At 33.8% G+C, this 12487-nt stretch overlaps 1 protein-coding gene across 1 annotated transcript in view; it reads left to right on the top strand.

Annotated features, from left to right (window-relative positions):
- Nucleotides 1-8875, top strand: part of LOC141459227 (uncharacterized) — a 32748-nt gene extending 23873 nt beyond the window's left edge. The window contains exon 8 of the mRNA XM_074138042.1: nt 727-8875. Coding sequence (XP_073994143.1) covers nt 727-2247 — 1521 coding nt within the window. The 3' untranslated portion in view covers nt 2248-8875. The remainder of the gene's footprint in view (nt 1-726) is intronic.
- Nucleotides 8876-12487: the final 3612 nt, after the last annotated feature.

Here is a 12487-nt window from a genome sequence, read left to right as displayed (position 1 = left end):
GGGATTCGAACTGGGAATCTCCCACTTACAAAGCCACGCTTTTGACCACTAGACCAGTTTGATTATTGTATTATAGATTAATAGATATTACAGACAATCTAAGTTAAATGCTGTGCTACATGAAAATGGGCAGCATAAGGGTCTGTAACACCTAATAAATTCTAAAAAATATTAATGAAAAGTTAATACAGTAAAATTACTTAAATTATATAAGTTAAGCATGAATGAAATGTTGGGTACTACTATCTGATTTGTGTACCTTTTGGCGTTTAATTAACCCTTATACTTAACTTTTTAAACTGCAAGTGTCATCGTAACTGCCGACAACCTATTGTTTCTCGGGCTTCGTCTCTGTAGAGCTTATGTAGTTTTCTAGAGAATGGGACTTTACACTGTCACGAATCCTCTGTCTTTAATTTTGGGGAGCTTTCTTCAGAATATTTAGAGAAAATATTATAAGGAAATGGGAGAGCAGGAACCAGAGAACGCTTATTCTTAGCTACCGACCCTCATTTCTTTTCACAGAACTTTGTTAGGAAACCAGGAGTGCTACTAAATAAGTTGCTTTTTCTGGCTCAGTGTGGGAACACTATAAATCTATTTGGTGGCAGTGCAGAATACTTCTTGAAAAAAAAGAAGATATCTCTAGTTATCTATTATAAATACTCTACAGTCAGGTAGAATTAATTAATTTATGCTCATTAAGCATTTAACTCTTTGTTGCAGTACATGTGGGTGATGCCATCGTCCAGCGCTCGTTGTGCACAACTACCTAGGGCTGCTGACAAAGTACCATTTTACGCTGCTTTAAAGAAATTCCGTGACTACCTAAACGGTGCAGTCTCGGAGATAGATGACAAGGAATTGGTATTTTCTTATTCAAGATTGAAGAATTTCTTTGAACCTGAAATCAAAGAAGAAAAATCTGACAGTTGTGGTGTCTATAATTACAGTAAAGTTAATGAGTTAACTGATATTAGTAATGTGAAAAGGGATAACGAGACTGGCGATGTGCTGCAGGTGAAGAAGAAACGTGGCCGACCGAAGAAGATCAAAATCGAAGGTCAGAATTCGTTGAATGCCAACAATGTCGGACAGAAAGTTGAAGAGCCTAAAATTAAGCTGGACGAGAAGACGGGTATACCTAAAAAGAAGCGTGGAAGACCGAAGAAAATTAAAGTTGAAAGCGAAATTGTCCAACCACCACCTTCAGAGCACAGTAATCCAACGCCTAGTCATTGTTTTTCACCACCAATTCAGTCTCCGTCAATGCAGTTCCCGATCTATCCACAACAGCATTACAGCCAAAGTTCACAATCACCTCTGCCAGTCAGTTATCATCAAAATCCTTACACTCATTCACCGCAGCCTCCCTCCTTTACACACTCTGATCTGAGTTCAGAGATTAGTGCTGCAATATCTTCAGAACACAATCCAGACTCGCCAACCCTTGGTCCACCAGATTTCGATCCACCAGCCAATATGAATGAAGATGTTAGTAAAAGCCCCGAGAGGAAAGATGATGATTGTCATTTCTCAAGCCCACAGTCTAAGAAAAGTTACCAATACGATGAATTCTCTACAGATTCAGACTCAGGTGTCAGGTATCCTCAGAAGACATCTATAAACCAAGACGTTTCATCTAAAAGCTTATCAGGACTGGAAAGCTTAGTAGATCAAATTCCCAACATTGGTGATCATGAACCGGCACAGACTAGCAACGAGTCTGAACATATGGGCTCACAGTACTCCGAAGATTCAGCTTACTTATCTGACTATCCAAGGTCAGCACATTTTAGCCCACAGTACAATACAACCACAAGTAATTCTTATCTAGCACAGCATACGAATTTCTCAGTGACATCTTTAGCGAATAGTTCATCAACGACTAGTGAGTCAAATAATTCAACTTTCTCTGTGAACTCCATAACAGGGAATTATACAACACCTACAGCTTACAATATGATGGGACCGCCGGCAATTGTAGAGCTGGAATCTTCCAGCGTACCATGTCGGCTGGATTCGCCGAGAAATGGGCTACCCTATCCATATCAGTATCCAACAGCGTATGCCCAAAATACACCGGCTTTCTATCCAACCACAGCACACAATATCCACGTGCCAAGCCCTAATTTCCCATACGCACCACCGTATGCAAATACGTACCCACAGGCAAGCTATATCTCTAACCATATGTTCGATAGAATTAAAGCAGATAGAATGGACATTGGTTTTGGAAGTTTCTGATAAACATAAAAGAAAAAGAAAGAAAAAAAAATGAATGTATTTTTTATTTTACTTTTATAACCCAAAAAATGAACTCATATAAATGTGGGTAGTGCAAAGGTAAGACAATTAAGGTCAAAAAAGAGTGTTTTCTGGAGCTTGATCTTTATATGTTTACACACATGAGCTGGAAAAAATCTAGAACCAAAAATAACTACTATTTAAGACCTACTAGAACACATTTCTATCTCCACACTTTTCTGGGACGGTTCATCAAATAATCATTATAATACGGCGCTAGACCTAAACGTTTTTGAGCTCCAAATTCAAAGCCAAAGTTAGTTGTAAGACTACTTTATTAGTAGTTATAAATGTTATGGCAGTCAGTTTTGGGTTTTTAAAAGATTTACTCTGTTTAGAATGACAGATCAATTGGTAATTTTTTATTTTATTATTTTTGTTTTTTTTTAAATGTATTACGGTTGAGTCACCTCATTTCATTGCCTCTAAACTCACACATAGTTACAGAGATATTCTGAGAGAATCTGTGAGTCGTTTTGAAATACTCTACATTTGTGATTCAAAGAGAGAGACCCAATTATGTTGCATTATGTTGAAACACTCCTACAGAGAAAGAAACAAGTAGAGACCACTGTTGAAAACATTTTGAGGTGCTGTGTAATTGTCAATGCAGAGGGAGTGAGTGACGTATTATAATTTTTGAGAAAATTTGTTGAAAACTCAAAAACACACCCAGACGTAAAGCTCACATATTTTTGAGATAATACGTTTAAGCGCACAACATAAACACGTTTTATACACTGTAATAACGAACATTTATTTATGAAAGTAGGACTTCCAGATTTAGAGGGTTTAAGAGATCTCATTCATTTTGAGGTACTGGGTGTTTGATACTTGAAAAACAAAACACACACTCAGACAATCTGCTACAAATACTCACAAGGTACTATGTTATATCTTAGATAAGTAGTGAAGAGCGGCTTTTTCAATAATTTTTGAGATATGGATTTGAAACAAAAAAACACACAGTAAGAAAGTGAGAAAGTCGTACACATATTTGTGAGGTACTGTCTATCTTAGATATATAGAGGTCTTTAATCATTTTTGAGATAAGTTAAATCACACATACTCAAACGATATTGTTAGAACATTTTTGTAATACTGAGTTATTTAAGATTTAGAGGGAGTAAGGACATGTACTTATTTTTGAGATATGTTGAGAACCACACAAGCCAACAAATAGTAAGAACAGACCATTGCCAGAAACATTTTTTATTTACTAAGAATTTGAAATTCAGAGAAAATAAGCCACTACAGTCATTTTTGTTATCCTTTATTACAAACGCACACCAAATCAGACAAAGACTTTACTCAATAAATATTTTTGAAAAGCTATATGTTTGAGATGTAGAGAGAGAGATAAGAATGCTTCGCTTATCACTTTCTAGGTAGCATATTAAACACCCAGACTAACCTGCGAAAGAGAGTGAGAAACTATTAACAGAAACACTTGAGATTTTGTGTAGAAAGCTTCATTAATTTTTGAAATGGTTAAGAACACCCGCACAGTGAGGGAGATCACTGGGTGATGTGACAGATATTTTTGAGATTCTCGGTTCCTTTTTTGAAATACCTTGCTGAAAAATACATACACAACCCACAGAGGCTCAGAGACAAAGCAGACCGTATACTAAAATAATGTAAAACACACATACAAACCAAAAACAGAGAAAACAGACCTGTTCTAAAAAATATTCTTGAGAACATATATATTGAAAATATACACTTATCAGTCATTATTAAAAAAATTAAAAAACAATCCCGGATTTAGGCTAAGATCACAAAACCTACATTACTAAAAGACGATTATGTTGTTAGATAATAATCAGAGCAAAGAGGGAGAGTAGTGGAGATAGGTGCGATCTGGGACACAGGAAGGTGTGTATATATTAATTAACGAGGGGTTGGGCGTGGCGGAGCTGCCCGCTGTATACATATATATATATAAATATAAATAATAAGTATTTTAAGGATCTTTTTAATTGTAATTTTTTAATTTGTAATTATATATATAAAGATAAATTGTTTTTTAAAATTTCTCTTTGTTACTGAAGGAGATTTGTGAGAGCGTGTGTTTGCGGAGCTCGAGATTTATTTTCATAGAACTCTTCCTGAATAACTTCGTTGGTAACAGTTCTTTAGCTTTTAATAATAACTTCTTTAAAATTATAATTATACATTTAAAAAAAACAACAAAAAACTTGAGTATAAAAAAAACAACTTTTTTTATACTTGTTAGGTAAAGAATTTGTATATTACCCTGTGATACTAAATCGAATTCTACTATTTTTTTGTTTTTGTTTTTATACCGTTATTTTTATTTGTATTACAGATTTTTAAATATTTTTTTATGTCAAGATTTCTGTGTACAAATTGTTTGTAAAAGGAAAAGAGCTAACAGCATGTTGATATAAAGAATTTGGGTTTGACAGTATATTCTGTCTATGGGATACACTCGCACCATAGTGGACTTCAGCCCAATTGGGAAACCAATACCATCTCCGCCAGCTTGTTTCGATATCTCTACACCGTGTCGTCATAGCTGTGCTCTTCTGTTTCTGAGTTTTCTTCTTTAGGTTGTATTAACTACGACGTATTCTTTAGGTCGAATCAACTACGATTCACAACATTTCGATTCATTCCACCCCCTTGCCTACAGCCTTTGACCGATGAATAGTCTACTGTCACTGTACTACCTGTTAACGGTATTAAGTGGGGAAAAATACTGCAAGCGATTCTAACATCGTTTCTAATAGTGTAGGTCGCTTATGGACTGCTTTTAAGAGGTACGACCTACTCCTTAAAGGATCATGGATTGTACAAAAAAGATATTAAAGGGAGTTCTGTTTTTGCCCTCACTGTGAAGACTTAAATCTGTGGTAGTAAACATTCAACAGCACTAGTGGAACCACAAAAACTACGTACTCATATGAGATAAAGCACAAATCATCTAACCTAAAAATTCAATTCAATTCTTAATTAACATGCTGATCTCTCCTTTTCTTATTTCTTTTTTTTTTCCCCAAGAGTTTGCTGTTTATTATAATATATATATATATTTTTTTTGGTTGATTTTTGAAAATTTTAATATATATATGTATGTATATATATTATAGTGCAATAGGTTTTCGTTAATACTGTTACTTGCTGTTAAGTTTACATAAGTGTGTATGTGTATGTATGTGTGTGTTTTAGATTATTTTGTAACTTATTAATTAAAAAGAAAGAAACTTTGTTAGACTTTTAAAAGATTTGCTGTTTTGTCATGGCAATGAGGAGCCTCAATAGTCCTAATGTAATTTTTGTTGATTAAAAAAAGATTGTACCCACTTTTGTTTTTTTTGTTTTTTTAGCAAAAATGTTTAGTAGGGTACATAAAAAAAGCCGTTTATCAATTTAAAAAACCCGTTGTTTATGTTCGAATTATAGCCCTTTGTGGCTAACTTCCACGATGTAAGTGTGCCACGAACTGTAAAAATGGTAGACGGATGGAGTTGTCTGATTTGTAGCGTTGGTTTACAAGAAGTTGCATACCATCAAGTTCTTAAATATCTGTTTTTCTATAATAGGGAGATGTATGGTTGAGCGCTGTTTTATTCTTTTTTTCAGAGACTTTTTTTGCAATTTTGACCAAAGGTGAGATAACGCTGGACCACTTTTGAGTTATTCTATCTATTGATGGCCATGAATCCCTAATGAATTACTCTTTCATATTAATATTTTTATTGGCGTAGAAACGTTTTTGGAGGAAATAGTCACTATTTACCCTTGAGATTACTCTTTCATAGTAAAAAAAATACCACATGGATTGTTTCTGAAATTACTCTCTTGCACCAAACGTCAGGAATGCAGTTTTGACCACCGGTCCCAACCATTTGTCCACCTGATCGACCAGTAAATTATTTATTTCTCGTTATTATTTTGCAGAAGCGCATTTCACATTGATTGTTTAAAAGAAAATGCAAGTAAATACTGTGGTGGCATCCTGTTGCGGAGAAATTGCATGCGCCACATCTTACATCTCCTATTTACTTTTCTCACAGTCAGTTTCGAGATGGCCAGCTTACCTGTCTTTAGACCGCGTGGCGAATTTCGCAGCTAGCACACAAGTACTTGTATGCTCTCAGGCAGTCGAAACATCATTACCCGACCTCATCAAAACGGTAGATGATGGCCGCCATGAATACTTTTTCTTTAAAACGCCGGAACATATCCTAGGACATCTTGTCTTCGGATTTCATAAGTAACACAGTGTAGTTCTCATCAGCTGTACGCAGTCTAAAGAGTAATATAAGGCGCATTTGTTAAAAATCAGAAGGTGTGTATGGAATTTGTAAAATCCCAAGGAACTTTTTTAGATCTAGAAATACGGTCATTTTATTTATTTAAATAAACCCCATTATTAAAAAACAATGTTATAAGAACCTTTTGTCTTTCATTAGTGATGAAAAAGAAGTTAAAATTGTATCAATTGGGAGATTAAATTTTGATGATTTTTTTGGATGGAGAGGACAATTTTTGCAAGCCAAGTGTATTAAAAAAAAAATCGATACGGCAAAGACGAAATTTAGAAATTAGGGCTATTTTTTTTTTTTTTTTTTTGGAGTTGCAATGTGTTTAAAAGAAAGTGCATTCTAAAGACAAGAAATTATCCCATCTGTAATCTGTTTATGTATCTTCACTTGATAATAGCCACAATAATGAAATGTTTGCCTGATTAAGGTGAATTTGTGGCCTTATCTTGCTACATACATACACGAGTGTCCTGCCTGTATGTTTGTTAATGGTAGACTGTTACAAACAACTGCCTAATACTCAGCATGAAGTAAGTTGTTCCCTGAATTAGTGATGTTGTCCAGTCACTTCATAAGCATGATAGTGACCAAGGTATACCTCTTTTTAATGTTTTTTTTGATAGACATAAAAACTCTGTTTAATACTCATTGCATGAAGTGCTTTTAGACCTACACGTCGCCGAACATGACATAAACCGTGTCAAGGCTACAGTAATTAAAATGCCGTTTTAAGCCCAAGTTCTAGTTTTTGAAGGTTTATTATTATGATTTTATTTATTTTTACCCAGTCGAATGCACTTTATGCGTTGCAACATCCTGTTTTTGATTCTGCACCAAACCTTTTTGTGTGGATCTCTCTCCCCCCGGTACCTAGAATTAATTTTTGTATGGTTATATTCGTTGTACTAGATTTTGTTAATTTTGTTTCTTTTAAAAGACTAAAACCAAAATAAAATTCTTGTAAACAAATTATAAAAACAAAACAAAAAATTATATAAGGATCGTACTTTCTTAATTGTTGTACTTTGTAATTGTGTGTAAAATAAATAAATACATTTTTTGGAAATTTTATTACAAAAAAATATATATATTTCTTTGAACGTATGTATTACTTAACACAAGATTTTACAAATTTTAATAATAAAAAACCAACTGGATACAAAAAAAATATATAGAATATAAAAATTTAATAAATAATGTATTCAGAATAAATTAAATTAATAATGTATTCAATGTGATAAATTTAATAACAAAAATATAAATATTAATATCTTGTTTTTATATTTATTTATTTTTATTTTTTTGTTTAAAAATCTTTTTAATGGAGTTTCCAAAACATGAATGGTTGACAAATTTACATTTCTTAGAGCTCAATAATTGTCGTTTTTTAAAAAAGGGTGTTTTTTCATTTATATAAAATTTCAATTCACGTTTTTGGGATTATATCAGAATAAAATTAATAAAAAATCTAAATATAATATAAATAATAATAATAATTAATAAGAAATTGAAAGGGTTGTGCAATTTTATAATTCTATTTAAAATCTCAACTTGGAACAAATGAAAAGAACAAGGGTTCCCGAATATGTGTGTATTATTTTGTTCTCATTTCATTGTATGGAACAATGATTGTGAAAATAAATGTGGGTTGAAACGTGTCTGTGTGGGTTTTTCTGACCATATACCGTAATCACAGGGCATTAAGAGCTAACTAAATCATTACCAATTGATTAACTCAGATTTAGGAGCACTGATGGATTATCCAGTCTGAGAATGTGGCATCATTTTCCTAAAAAAATTGTGACCGTGTACTTTAGCCTAGAGAAGTGTGAGCTCGCTAACTTAATCAGAAACCAACTTACACTTTCATTCATTTTGTTTCTAGAAATAGCTGTGACTGGAATAAAGTTTCTATTAAAGGCTCATTACCTCAATTCTCACTAAAACTTGTGGCCATCCAGAAATCCAGCGAACCATGTGCTCTGAATCATCTTTTTAAATAAAGACCCACACAAAGATCTTGCGATTTTATTTGATTTTTCTAATTCTATAGGAATAAAACCAAATACAGAAATTTGAATTTTGGGAATCCTTGGAAGTAAAAAAATTATTGTAAATTTTCGAATTTTATGTAAATTTTGTTAAATATAAAAATTATTATAAAAAATGAGAAAAAAAACAAAAAAACAGTATTTATGATGAATGTTAACTGGCTAAATAAATGTTTTTTACAATTCTTTCTCCAATAAATATTTTTTCGAAATACTCTCAGACTTATGTCTTTTATCTAGCCCTAATTTCCTTCTCATCCTGTAAGTTATCAGTTTATGTGCCACTATTTTACGAAGGGTATTAAAAGGCTCCGTTTTTGGCTGCTTTGCTTTAATGAGTATTAAACAATTAGATTTGTTTTTTAAACTTACTCATCTTTTTGCTAGTGATTCAATTCTGCTTTTGGTACTACGAAGTTCTTTGGGAGCAAAGAATCAATACAAGCTGCTTTCACCTTTACTTCCGTAGTAAAACTTAACCCCCAAAAATAAGTTCTGGATAGCAATAAGTGATAATCCAAAGGAGCAAGGTCTGGGCTACAGGCAGGATGATCAAGAAATTCAAACTGCAACTCACGAATTTTTGAGGTCTGAGAGTCATTTTGTGTATATATATGTATGTTTGTGTGTGTGTGTGTATGTATGTGGGTAGTGGGATAGCCATTAATGCATTGAACCTACTCAATTGATAATTCTCAAATCGAGTAGGAATTCAAAATCAGGGCCGGATTTTCCTATAGGCTAACTAGGCTTCAGCCTAGGGCCTCAAGATCAAGAGGGGCCTACACTCAAATTGTTAGCAAAATTAAAATTACACTATTCTAAAAACAGTGAACACTAAAACACTGAACCGTAAATAAGGAGTAATTCTATGCATATGACTAATAAACAAACATAAAAATGTAATTTACAAACTTAAAAATGGGAGGTGAAAGGGCCTCATAAGTGGAATAGCCTAGGGCCTCTCTTCATCTAAATTCGGCCCTGTTCGAAATGTATCCCTCCTTCAAAGTTCCATCAAACTCAGCATTATTTCTTTCTCCAACTAAAAACAATGTCAAAAATTATTTATTTATTTACGAAATACGGAAGATTAATCCAGTTAAACAAAAAAAAAAAGTGAGGTTACACCTTGAAGTAATAGTTTAATAACAATGATAATAATAATTATCTAAAAAATTAAACCCAGTTTCGTGAATGTTATACACCGCTAACAAAGATGGCCAGCTTTGCCAACCTGTATGCATCCTCAGCTACACACGGGCATCATCAGCTATATCCGTCTCATGAAGTATTTCTTTTATTATTTTCTTTAGAGGCATCGTCTTGTTGCATTCTTGTCAAAGGTCCAGCCCAGCCGTTTTTTTTTTAATGGCAGTATCCTTTTCTATATATAGGTCGTTGAACTCTTGTATTTTTCTTCTCTTCTACACTTGACACTCACTCCATAACTTCCCCGTAGATCTTTCGGAGGACTTTTGTCTCGAACTTTAGCAGGAGGTGCTCTGCATTTCTTCTTGTTGTTCAGCATTCTGAGGCGTACGTCAGGCCCTGACGTATCAATTCATCTGCTTGAAGCGACCTTTTGGAAAATCTAAATACATCAGGTAATTCGCCGAGTTCTCACTCTCACTGTACCTAAAGTCCAGAGAGAGTCACTAATATTGATGGATTCCCCAATTCAAGTATTGCTTTATATAATACAACCTGTCAGTTTTTCAAAGGGAGCTTAGCTTCCTTTGATACAATATTCCAGACATGATTTTATAAGTGGTTGGTAATACGGAGATAGCTCTGTAACTACAGCCGTTTGCATTATCACCTTTTGTGTGTGTGTGCGCGCGTGTAAATATAATGGAATTACACCAAACATTAGCACTTCCTCATTTTTTGCGCACCTGTAGGGGGACATCCTGCTACTTTTTTTAGTAGCCAAGAGCTTTCACATTCAAGAGCAGCCAGGAGAAGGAACACTTTATCCATTTCCCTTTCAGCAGCCTCTAACTCCTTTGCTCTAGTTTCTTCTTTATTCTCAGTTCCATCTTCATCTCTAAATAGGTCAGGGACGTGACGGAATTAATCCATTTTTTATAAACTTACAAATGAGTCCAGTTACTCTTGATTTCTTACGAATTTTCACTAAATTCCTTGTGTCGTTTCTTCATATCCTTATCATAATCCTCAGGTGTTATTGACGTAGTACCTTTTAACTTAAAATATAGTAAAGTACTTTCTTTTTTTTTTTATTTGAGTAGTAAAGGACACTACTACAGTTTTCATGGTCTACCGCTCCAAAGCTATTTGCACTATTGCCTAAAACTTATCCCAATACGCTCCTTAATGTCAAATATGAATATATTATTTCCACAAATTGCTTCAATAGTTTTTTGCTGCTTATCAATTGATAATTTAAGCAATTTTTCTTTCGTTAGAGTACAACACATTTTCCCAAAATCGTTTAATAACTTCGGAAGATTCACAGTAGATATTTCAAGACGAATAATTCGTCCCATTTCAACTAATCTCTATTTTTTAAAATTTTCAGTGTTTCACTAGTTCATTATTTCCCCGGTCGACCTCGATAGTTGATTTTTTGGATTTAAGGCGCGTCAACATATTATTGGCGCCTGGAGCTTCATTTATTATTAGGTTTTTTATTAAACTTTATTATTTAGTTATTTTTAAGTTTCAACACTAAAATTACACAGACCAAAGCTGTACAAGTATTGTGAGAACCTTGTTTAAACGTTATTTCCAAAATTGTATAATTGATAAATTAATTAGAGCAATCTGATTCAATTTTAATAAAGTGCAAAAATCGCCTTAAAATGCTGAGGTCAAGGGCAAGGACAGAAGCTTTTTCCCACTGGCCATCAGAAATAAGCTCTGCTGTAACCCACTAACACTGCACTAAAAGTTTTTTTCAATAGCAATAGTTTCGGTAATTCACCAAAAACAAAGCCAGCTTATGTTATTTTCAACTTCAACGCATCGGCCGATTTATATAAATAAAACTTTTCCATACCATCGAGTATTGATAAGTATAACAAATTCCACCATAAAATGTCTTCATTAGCCTCACAAATTAAAGCTAATTTTGTCTTCCAACGATGAGGCTAGTAAGATGGACTTGTAAACCTACCTTTCCAGCCCGAAAGGTCTAAGGGTCGCATTTCTCTAGAGCCGCTTGGTCTTTGCTACGGCATCCAAATGCGCGTCGCTCAATGCTGAATGCACAAGCGTCCCCATATCGGCCAAAATTTAGGTAAGACTCATACCAGACTAGAAACTTACCTCTAAATACTAATTCCTGCTTCCTCTAGGTGAAATAACCAATGTCACTGAAAAGCCGGAAGAAGCAGCTAATTCTCCATTATCCGATTTAATTAATAATCGAGAAATCATAGAAATTTTCAATATGAGGTGCCACACAGATTTGATCGAAATCAACCAAAACGAAATGGCCATTTACTCAATAGGTTTTCCAGTTTTTTGATATTTTCAGTTCTTATGTACACTTGATTAGGTCAGGATAGTGACCGAATTAAACAATTTTTTATAAACTTAAAAATGTGTCCAGTTATTCTTAATTTCGTCAGAATTTTCACTAAATTCCTTATGTTTATCCCAGCCTCTTATATTTAAAGTTTAAAGATTAATCTTTTTATCGAAATGATTTCAAACAAAATCCGATATTGAATATGTGAGGGATGTGTTCACAGCTTCGTCCAGATGCACGTGCTCGGTTGGGCAACACCTGAACTCGTTTGTGAAATCTTAACTTCCCTCTTCTGCACTATAAACCTCTGTTACTTACAAAACAAAACAAAAAAA

Source organism: Rhodnius prolixus, unplaced genomic scaffold (assembly GCF_049639745.1).
Source record: "Rhodnius prolixus isolate KJV_2025 unplaced genomic scaffold, Rpr scaffold_11, whole genome shotgun sequence".
NCBI classification, from domain to species: domain Eukaryota; kingdom Metazoa; phylum Arthropoda; class Insecta; order Hemiptera; family Reduviidae; genus Rhodnius; species Rhodnius prolixus.
The sequence above is the reverse complement of the archived record's forward strand: the minus strand, read 5'-3'. Positions and strand labels throughout refer to the sequence as shown.